At 31.2% G+C, this 11,840-nt stretch overlaps 1 protein-coding gene across 1 annotated transcript; it reads left to right on the top strand.

The window, feature by feature from the left end:
• The first annotated feature begins 5,821 nt into the window (after nucleotides 1-5,821).
• Nucleotides 5,822-10,469, top strand: LOC104884993 (uncharacterized). The gene is made up of 5 exons (XM_010669702.4): nucleotides 5,822-7,873; nucleotides 8,266-8,327; nucleotides 9,259-9,649; nucleotides 9,749-9,852; nucleotides 10,049-10,469. Exons 1-5 carry the CDS (start codon nucleotides 7,225-7,227, stop codon nucleotides 10,313-10,315), a joined length of 1,473 nt encoding a protein of 490 aa, XP_010668004.2. The 5' UTR covers nucleotides 5,822-7,224; the 3' UTR covers nucleotides 10,316-10,469.
• The last annotated feature ends 1,371 nt before the right edge of the window (nucleotides 10,470-11,840 follow it).

The following is an 11,840-nucleotide window of genomic DNA, read 5'->3' as shown; positions in this document are numbered from 1 at the left end:
GTGGGAAGTTGATTGTTGGTTTTTATTCCTCACTCTCGCATTGTTGGTCTTTCTCTTCTTCCCTCATCGTAGGCGCTACATCACGCTCATAAGTGAGTAGAAACTACCTTTTTTATTTCAAAAAAGAAAAGTAAGCATCAAAACCCACAAGTTCCTTGCCTTGTTCACCTTCCCTGATATTGGAGTGGAAGCTTAAAATGGCTTAGGCTTTATCACATGCTTTCAAACAGGCTTGAGAAAGAAATATATTAGATTTGGCTAGAACTTATTAGAAATAATTGAAAGTACTTGAACTTGTTAGCCTTTTTTATTACTCCATTTGTAACTTATATTTATTAATTATAAATTGGTTCCCACCATTACATGAAATTTTTTTTACTTATAATTCCGTCCGTTTTACGAAGAACAACTCACTTAACTTTATTCAAATTATGATATATAATATTTTACTCATCCTTGGCCCACACTTGCTATCTCTTTCATGCTTCCTAGCAAGAGCACCTAGCGTTTTACATCCTGTCTCCAATTGCCTTTCATTGTGTTTATCTCTATCATTTTTAAGTAGTTCTTCATAGAACGAAGTTAGTTAACACACTATCAATATCCCTAATTCCCTACATGTGAGAATTATAAAAAGTTGATATTCTAAAAATATATATTAAGACGAATCTAACAAGACCCTACATAACTATGTTTTTCTTTACGTAAAAATCACAAAAGAGGGTCAAAAAGAATGTGTGTGAATATTGCAAAAGTCAAACCTTGCCATATTATTTTGAAACGGAGAAACTATTATTACATATTTGTTCTGTTGTTTTTAAAACTATATATGCACATTATTCACTACTTCATGACCTCATTTGTAATTTTCCAATAAAAAAGACAATGTACTATTAGATTTGCCTTTATATTTGTTTTGCAAGATTATGTCGAAGCTTTAGGTCACCATGTTTAGACTAATCAGGATATTGTTCCCGTCACGGGTAGAAAATTTTCCTATATTCTTCTTTTGATAAGGTAGGAAATAGTCTTGGAAGAAGACTTTCCTAATGTTTGTATTTTTCCTTCTCCCAAATGTAAATATTTGTAAAATGTGATTTTCTTAACAATATTTTTTACTCATAATAATAAAAAAGTTAATGGCAAAGATGTTGGGTGGTATAAGTGTAACATAGACTATATAAATAAAAAATAATAGGTAAAATGTATATTACTCCATTTATTTCAAAATATACGACATTCACGCTTTACGAAAATTTATTTTGACCACGAATATCTCTCAAATACGATAAATAAAAATTATGAAAATTATACCGTTGGATTTGTCTTGAAAAGTATTTTAATAACATTATTTTGAGGCCATAGAGCGCGCCACGTAGGATTGCTAGGCCATAGAACTCTAGAGGATCCAAATATCAACCTTATTCAATTGAACCAAAACAATTTAGTATTCCAACAAAATTTATTAAGGAAATTTAGTTGTCACAACAAAAATTAAAATCTATAGTGATAAAGTTACATACATATATTAGAGTTTTGGATGATAAAAAATTAGAGTATGATTGTAAAAAATAATCTTAGAATAATATTGAAGTATGATTGTAAAAAATAATCTTAGAATAATATTGAGAGCTCCACCTAAGGATGACATGTCATTCTACTGAATTTTTATTTTTAAAAAAAAATTATGTTTAACATCGATATAAATACATATAAGGTGTTTTTTAATAAGTGAAGATTACACTCCGATTTTAAATAAAAAACTAAATTATTCAACTATGTAAATTATATATAACTTGCTACATGATTCATAATTTTATATTTTTTTACCATTGGAGAGTGCTCGAAATAAGTTTCGAAATAAGTTCAATATACAATATAGTTTTACAACTGATAAAACTATACTTCCTCCGTTCTGTTTTAAATGAAACATTGGATGAAATGACACTATTCACTAATCAATTTTAACTCCAATTTATCGCTATTATATAAAGAAAAACATAGTCAAGTGGGATCTTGTTAGATTCGGCTCGATGTATACTATCAAATTATAACTTTTTTATATTTTTTACGTTTACACAACTAAAGATATTAATGACTAAAGAAGCGCGTTGGGTTGCGTGAAAAAGCAAACGTTTCATTTAAAACGGAACGGAGGAAGTATTTATTTACATGAACAATAACGTATTATTTATTATTTATTTTAAATTCATATAAAATTAATTTAAAAATAGCATATGATATGTAACAATAACAATTATGTCTATCAAAATCATACTCTTAAAAATTGAGTTATATGAAGATAAAAAATACATACATATAGTTTTGTATCTATAGCATACCATAATGACATTACGTGAAGAATCAAATGAAATTTTGTCAACGAAATTGCGGGTATTATGCAATTATTGACTAATTATTTTATTCCTAGAATATTTGTTGGATAAATAATTATTTATGTTTCTCCTTTTCATATATCTATATGTCACTATTCTTTTCTCAATAAACCGTAATGCTATAAATACCAATTGTCTCATCAATGAACATGTATTGAGTTATCACCTAACAAACTAGAGCATCTCTCTCTAAACTCTCTCTCTCCATCTCAACTGACTTGAGCGTCGGAGGGGCGATCCTGAAACAACCCCGGGGTTAGTCTAATCTTGTCTTTCAGGTTTCCGGCATACGATCGATTAATTCAGGCGAACGTTTTTGGGGCTCACTCCTACTCAGCACAACTCAACAATCCTCAATTTCTAGACAGAAACAACCACCTTTATATATAACGAGACTAACTATGATTAATACTAGATTAAATAATGATTCCTCTTTTATTTTGGTTCAATATTTTCAATATTATGCTTCCACTTATCGCATCATCGCTCCTACAAATTCATGATTGAAAATACATGAGCATTATTATATTACAAAAAAAAACTTGGAAAAATAATATATGGTCGGCCAAATAATTTGATAATAAGGAAAGTGATATATACTTGGACTTAATTTTAGTTCAGTTGAGCATCATTAAATTAAATTTGATTAAGTACACTTAAACTAAACTAAATGAAATTCAATTTAGTTCAGTATACTTAGAATTATATGTAATTCAAAAGAGCAGGGACTTAATGATCAATATCGTGAGTTGAAAATCATCAAAACACAAAGGTTACAAGATTAATAATTAAAAGTCTAAAATTAAAAGGGGTCGAGCCAGGGCCGTTTTTGACATTTTAAGGGACCTAGGCAAATTATAAGATTTGGGCCCTTATATAAATATGGTACTTTTAAATTTTTATTAATATATTTTTTGGTGCTATGAAATTTTATATTATGGTAGGATATTCACAATATTTGATATTAAATGTCATATATTTTACTTGATTAATGGTTTTACAAAATTCAAAAAACTTGAATAACATATTTTTCATTTAATTTCCTGCTATTATCTATCATTGAAAAGTTAATATCTTGTGTATTAAAATTGTCTCCGCTCACCTGCCCACCACAGAAAAAAAAAAATATGACTCAAGCATTTCTATAGCAATAAATTGTTACTATTTTTTTTCTTATATCTTATTTCTTTATTAGATTGTTAGTAGTAATTTTGGTGCATGAAAATTTTGAAACTATAATAGTAGCATATTGGTTGATTTCAAGTAATTAAATAATCTCATTGCTAAATTGTTTATTTGTGCAAAATAAAATAAGAAAATCAAATACATTTACTACCTTGGTTTAGTCATTCTCCCTACGAGACAAATGTCTCATTTCTTATTTTTTTAAAATTCATCATAAGAAAAGAACTAGAACAAAAGAACAAAGAATTAAGAAAACAACTAAAACTACAACAACTAAACTACACCCCTCAAGATCTTCTCCTTAAATAATGTCTACACCCGTCAAAAGCCTATAGAGGAACTAATCGAGGAAAGCTACACCCACTCAGATCTTCTATGTCTAATTTCTTATACTTCTACTGAAAATCAAAAACTTTATACTACTCCATTCTTCCATTCGACAAACGTGAATTTCTCCACAAATAAATAACATATTAGAATTTAGAAATGAGGATGAGAGATCCTCTTATCATTTACCAAAATAAGCAAGCAAAGCCAAGAGATAGTTGGGGATAATCACCACTCACTAGTCGTTCCTTCAGTCATCGGCTCGCCACTACAGTTTGAAAGTTCATCGAGTCAAGCAAGGGCTTATTTAATCTTCAGATTTCAGACTCCAATTCGAAGTTTCGGGTGTGAAACTTGGTCAATTTCAGTTAGGGATTTGATAATGGTTGTGAACTAATATTTTAGAATTGGGATTTTATATTTTTAAATTTTGATTGGAGTTGTAGAAGTGGAAATTTATTGTGTTGCTTTATAATTGTAAGGAGTTCAATATTCTTTATTTTCTTTTTTCCCCTGATTGAAATCTTTTTGAAAATATGGAAATTGGAGTAATTAGGGGAGAAGCCAAAGAGTCTTTTGATTAATTGAAGAAGTAAACTGTCATCAACGTCAGACTTACAATTATCTCTATTATATAAGGCAACACATACACCAAAAAAAAAAGGAATAAAAGAGAAAAAAAATAGGGAGATAACTAAATATTTCATTTGAATGAAAAAGGGGGGAAAGTACGACATTTAAACTAACCATCGATTTTTTGAGAAAACAAAATTTAAAGACAATTTTTCTATACCCAATTAATTTTATTTTCTACCATATGCTATCACACATTATCGCACGCATTGCGTGCATGTAAGAGCAACTCCAATGGTGAACATTAGGGACTTGCTAGCAAATAAATAAAAAGTTAAGCAATTAGCCCAACCATTGGAGTGAGTAGTTAGAATTTCATTTGCTAGCCAATGTAGCTTAACTAAGCCAATTGGCTTGAGCAAAAATTGTGGGCCCATGTGGGAATTTTGGTGAGCAATTTCTATACTTTTCTCTAAAAAAAAAAAATTATCTTACTTCAAGTGGGACCTACTCATATTAGCTAACCATTGGGGAAGTTTTGGCTTAAATTGAAGTTAGCTAGAAAAATCTATGTGGCACTCTAAGCCAATTTTCATTTTGCTATACCATTGGAGTTGCTTAAGGCTAGTATATATTATTGGAACGGCCCTGGATCGAGCAATTATATATATTATTAGAATAACCTTCTAAAGTTGCGCAGATTTGCAAAATTTGTTAAAGCTATTACTGCCCCGTTCTTTCGGATTGACAGAAATTGAACTTAACTGAGAGAAACCGAAATGTAGAGAGAAACCGAAATGCACACAAAAACTGAACTGAATTGAACTGAATCGAACTGAAAATAAGTCCAGAAGAACATCCGTATGCTATGGCACTTTAATCCTGTAGCATTGAATATTACAACGAGCACTCGAAAAGAATTCAATGCTTGGATATAGTGTATCTTCATGCATGTAAGTACATTGTACTGTAAATACTTGATGTTGCTGGCTTCATAAACAAGCCAAAAAGAAACCTATTACGGTATTATACCTGCATGTAGAGGTGAAGTAAGACATTATTGAACTGGATACCAAAAAAGAAACTAAGTACTGAACTTTAAATGTCCAATGGACAAGAACATATGATAATTATTAATACGACCATACGGATAACCAACGTCTTTTTCTCATCTCTTGAGTTCTCTACCACTTTTCTCTCTATTTTCTTCCAAAATTTTATTTTCTGTTCTCACTCCTCACTCTCTTCATCACCGGTATGATCTTACTCTCTATACTTTTGATGAATAAAGAAATTTATGTGTTAAATTTTTTAACTTTTTTGTTAGTTTGGGTGGTTAAGTTGCATTACAATGTGTTTTTTCCCGCTTATCGTAGCTCGCAAATGTGCTACAAGGTCTTAGTGGGGTTAGAGATCAGTTGTCGAAATGGTTTTTTGGCATCTAATAATTGTGCTATATTATGTGATGTATAGCTGTTCCGTTATATTTTTGGGGAAATTTGCCTTTTGTCATCAATAATGTATTTGCCTGCTTTGTTTTTATCTTTTTTTTTTTTTGATAATTCTGCTTTGTTTTTATCTTACAACAACAATAATAGAAGTACATTATCCTGAGTTAATGAAGCTCTAAAAGGTCATTAATGGTGGAAGCCAAAAAGGGCAATGAAAAAAAGAACAAGAATGATAAAGTTGACACTCAGAGTTTTGCTCCTAAATCTGATGAAGCTACTGGCCTTTCTAATTTTTATTGCAATTTTTGGTTGCTAAGATTAGCTATGTTTTATGATAAGATTTCTTGGGTTTTTTTTTTTTTTTTTTTTTTTTTTTTGGAGTGGTGAGTTTTATGTTGAATATTTAGCCATAGTTTTTTTTTTGTTTTTTTGTTTAACTGAAACGATATACTTCCTCCGTTTCAAAATACTCGCTACCCTTTTCATTATGGGAAGTTTCACATTACTTGCTACACTTCTTTTCTGGGCAATAAATTCTCTCTATCTCTCTCCTCCCACATGGGTCCCTTTTCTTTTTACTCTCTACCTCTCTCTTCTCCAAAAATTGTCTAAAAGTCTGTGAATTGAGAAGTGTAGCAAGTAAAATGAAACGGAGAAAGTATTAAAAGATCAAATCATCAAGTTTAGCCAGTGCAACTAGCATAGGGATCTATGATCCCATCATTACAAGACAAACATAACTGTTCAAAATGAAACATCCTTAGCCATAGTTGTCTTTGTTCCTCAAAATTCTGTCTCTATGTTCTTATTTTTGTAGAATGAAGTTTCAAAAAAATTCGATTATCTGTGCAACAGGTTTTTTTTTGGTTTGATGCTGGACTTATTTGTAACTTATTTTCTGGGTGAAATAATTTTAGATTTGATTTTAGTTATAGATATAGTTGTGAAATTATCTTATATAAGAAGAGGAAATGAGTTGTTTGGAGGGAAAAACAAAAGAAATAACTGATGTGGGTCCCGCCACTAACGGAGTTTGGCAAAATCCGTTAAGTGGCGGAGTTTATAAAGGTTTTGTAAAGTTTAGGTGGAAATTTAGGAAAAAAATATAAAGGTGGGAGTTTCTAAATAAGTGAAAACTTAAGGTGATTTTGTGCAAATTTTCCTGAAATTAATTAGGTACTACTATTTATGAGTACTTGTATGTGTGTTAGATAGGCTTTAATGTTAGATAAATTTAACTTTAATTTCCACTTATTTATGAATACTTGTCTGTGTATGTGTTTGGACTTAGGATGATGGATGGAATGTGGTTGTTATGTAACTATAAGGAGGCACAATTTGATATTAGGGTTGATGATATTGATAAAACAAATTTGATGAATATACTGAATGATATACATGATGAGTCTGTGAAGCAAGGTGTGGGGTTACCTCCAAATTTCAGATTGTATTATAAGAATCCTAGGACAAAACAAAGAGTGGAATTGTATAAAGATGTGCAAATGTCAAATATGTGGGGTGGATTTGCTGGTAAGGATGCTATAGAGATATTCATAGAGGAAACTAATCAACCCCTTAGATTTGTCTTCAAATTTGTGCTTGAACTGAGGGAACAAGCAGAAAAGGAGAGGGAGGAAGAGAGAAGAAGGCAAGAGGAAGAGGAGAAAATATTGAGAGAGCTGGAGAATCAAGAGCCTCCTCTGGCTATTGAGATTCCAGTTTACAGTGTTGATGACCTTAGTGTCATGGAGTGGTATAGAGTGTATTCCGAGGAAGAGGTTGTTATGGGAGAGTCCGAACCCCAACCAGATGCCACACAACCTGAATACCCTCCATCCTCGCCTCGTTCTTCCCCTGTCACACAACCACCTCAACCTCCATCGTCTCCTCTTCCTTCCTCTGCCACACAGCCACCTCGACCTCCATCAAAGAAGAGGAGAGGTAAGCTTTCATTACTTTTGGTAAATCTGTTTGCTAGTTAAACTTAAAGAGTAAATAATAAAATCGTTTAAGCAATCTTATGTGATTAATGTAACCACTCTTAATGGTATATGCTTTGATTTCTTTAGCTTGTTAAATTTCTTCAAGTAGTGTTATAAAGCCACTGCTATGTTGTGTTATGGCTGTGTTTTTAATTTACAAATGATAATGATGGTAGATTATTGGAGTATTCTTTGTTCCATTAGTCAATTAGATGCAATTAATTAGTCAATTAGCTATTTCCTTAAGATAGTGTTGTTTATTTCTTGATGTGCCACTCAATGTGAGCTTTTTTTCAATAAGAGTGATTTTCCTAACGTTATTTTTTTGCGCTCTTATCTTCCTAACCATAGATAAAATGGCGCCATCTTTCTACAAGAAAATGGGAGTCTGTTCAACCCAAGATGACAAGATCGTAAGTTCATTTCCTAAATTTTTTTTAGGAAAAATTGTTAGAAACTACCTATTAAAAACACTTTTTAAAAAAAAACTACCTTATATCATGTTTATTTTACAAAACTACCTTATAAGTGGAAAAACTTTAAAAGCACTACCAAATTAAGAATTTACTAACTATGGTTAACTACTCCCTCCAATTATCCCTCTAATATAAGATTATGAAAATACCCCCTAAATTCAGTACGTTACAATTATGATATCATCACTTTCTTGATCACTTGATGCTCTATCTCTTCCTCAAAAGTCAATCCCAAAAACAAACCAGCAGTATAAGTGTCGAGTAGAGCAAGCTTTGCACCATCATCAAACCATATTCTTCATCATCATCAACGACATCAATTCATGACCCAAAACCCAATTTTTATCTGCTTTTATTACTCATAATGAAGAATAATTGGTGAAGCAAAAGGTTGGGAGAAGAAATTACACAAACGATTGAAGGGGGTATTCAATAGTTAAATGTCGTTGTGAGGGAAATTAACAAAGAGGGGTTGGGTACTTTAAGGGGTATTTTAGTAATCTTATATTAGAGTGACAATTGAAGGAAATAGTTAACCATGGTTAGTAAATTCTGAATTTGGCAGTGCTTTTTAAAGTTTTTCCACTTATAAGGTAGTTTTGTAAAATAAACATGATATTAGGTAGTTTTTTTAAAAAAAAAGTGTCTTTAATAGGTAGTTTCTAACAATTTTTCCTTTTTTTTATAGACGTATATACTCGTTGTCAAAGGACCAACTCAACCAAAGCTTAAGCTGATGGTTGAGGCCCCAGGAATAGATATATACTCTATCACTCGCTTTCTTGTTATTTTTTTGAGTGGTTGCAATACACAAATTGTTGATTAATTAGCTACATTTGAAGTGGTGCATTTGTTGTTTATATAACAGAGAATTCCAGCAAAATATGTGAAGAGATATTATGAAAAGCAATTTGCAAAAGATTACGTAAATCTTAGAGCTGCCGATGGTCGAGTTTGGAGAGTAGAGCTCTTGAAAGTGAGTGGAACATTATGGTTAAGTAAAGGATGGGAAGTGTTTCTGGAGAGTTATTCAATTGAGTATGGCTACTTAGTCTTATTTAGTTATAAGGAGATTGAGGATGAATTTCATGTCAACATTTATGACAAAACTTGTTGTGAAATTGTGCACGAATTTGCATTTGAGAATCATACCGATAAGGCTGAAGAAGTTGTAGGTTTTTCTTCGGAACATGAAGATATTGATCGAGATGATGATGATGATGATGATGATGATGATGATTGCATCGTTCCATATTCAGGTACTTTAATTTATGTCTTCTTTAGTCGTTTGATTATATAGATAACAACATAGAAAAAATAAGTTAAGTGTTCCTAATTTATGTTATCTTTAATTGAAGAGGAAGGGCCTAATGGAAGCACTAAAGAATTTGAAGAATTTGAATCTCTAAATCCTCATTTCAAGAGTATCGTCCGACGTTGGAGTTTAACCTCATGGGGATTGGTAAGTGAAGCCAAGTATTTCTTCCATAAATACTTCTAATAATTAGCAACAAGATAGAAGTACTATACACTTATTGTTTGGTACATGGTTGGTTAATTACAAGTTTTCTCATTTTCCTTTCAGTTTCGGAAAAAGGTAGCCAAGTATAGATCATTCTAATGTTATTGGGTTTTATTCTTTTAAATTTCGTGTGTAGACGATTCCACTTCAATATGCCAGAGAGCATTTGGACGGAAAGAATAGGGAGAAGATAATATTGGAAGGCCCAGGTAAGATGAGATACTATAACGTGAATGTAAATGTGTATCTGCGCAATTGTGTCAAGGAAAAGGCACTAATTTCTGGATCCGTAATGCGAAAGTTTTTTACGGACAATGAATTGAAGTTGGGAGATTGTTGCGTTTTTGAGCTTATCCACCCTCAGAGTAACACTTACAAGGCTACCATCTTCCGTGCTCCATAGCTTGTGAAATACTACCTCTATTTGTACTTTGAAATTATATTAGTTTAAAGTTCGAATTATATACTCTATGTAGCTTACTAATAGTTACATAAGTGTTAGTCTTCGAGATTGGTAAATTCCTCGAATTGCTGCGTTAAAAGCTATTTATGTTCTCTCGGGGAATACTAGTTATTGTAGTTGTAACAATTACTCCTATGTTTTAAATTAGTTTAACTTTTCCCGGAAAGTTATATGCATTTCCACTTACTCCCTCCGTCCCATAATATAGTGCCTATTTCATTTTTGGTGGTCAAACTTTAAAATCTTTGACTGAATATTCTCATTTGTATATATAGAAAAACATATTCATGTAGGATCTTGTTAGATTCGTCTCAATGTGTAGTTCATAATATCAACTTTTTATATTTTTTATTAATAAGGAATTGAAGATATTAAAGGTCAAAGTTACGTTTTGGAGACCGTGAAAAAAGAAACAAGCACTATATTATGGGACGGAGGGAGTATTATATTTGGTTCTCAAATCGAGGTAAAGCTTTCAAACTTCTTATCATGCATCACAATCACAAACAACAAATCCACGATGAAATACGAAGGAAATTGCAACTAAGTTTTCTAATGGAAAATTTCTACGCTAGTTAAGTCAACTTCCCTAACCTAATGAAGTAATACTCTAAACCATATGGAAATCACAATGTGGACTAATAGATAAGCTTGATAGCGTCTTAATATTATAGTAATGATACATATACTCCTTTGCATATAAGGTCTATGACTATATATCTTGATCGGAAAGTTCATAAATGTATATTTTCTAGGTATATATGATATATCCCTCCCGTCAAAGGTTAAGAGTTATATTTGGCCTTTGTATCTTTTCACGCATGTCAATGCAAAATTTTAAAGACATATATCTCAAATTTTGTATTTGTAAAAATTATAAAAATATATATATTAAAAAATTCATATTAAGACAAATTTAATAATATCCCACATAACTATATTCTATTCATGTATAAATTACAAACGATAGTCAAAGTGAAATTTGTAAATAGTATAAAATATTAAAGTGTCACATTTAATTTGAAATGGAGGAAGTAAGCTTTTTAACAATCTTTAGTACTCTCTAGTCCCCCACTCCCCCTTCTCTCTCAAATTAGTTACGACATATTTTTTTTACGGTATTCAAGATACAATCTCAACCATTATAATAGTTTACTTATGCATCAATATATATTATAAATTTTGATATCTAGAAAATATATATTTACATAAAATAATTTTAGTTTCAAAGGTTTTTCACTCGCCAAAGAAAGATTATTCTTTGCCCATTAAGAAGTCAGATGGATACACATATAATTATTGCCGCCATCTATGTGTCGACAACATTATTCTTACTAGCACTGGCAACCTGTCAATGCCAAATCTTGAATCGTTATGCGTAAAAAAAAAACACATATATCAGTGACAATGTCATAAATAGATTGAATTATATTCAACTAATCGATAAATATATCGTGTAGTTTAT

The sequence above is a fragment of the Beta vulgaris genome, chromosome 9 (genome assembly GCF_026745355.1).
Source record: "Beta vulgaris subsp. vulgaris cultivar EL10 chromosome 9, EL10.2, whole genome shotgun sequence".
Taxonomy (NCBI): domain Eukaryota; kingdom Viridiplantae; phylum Streptophyta; class Magnoliopsida; order Caryophyllales; family Amaranthaceae; genus Beta; species Beta vulgaris.
The sequence above is the reverse complement of the archived record's forward strand: the minus strand, read 5'-3'. Positions and strand labels throughout refer to the sequence as shown.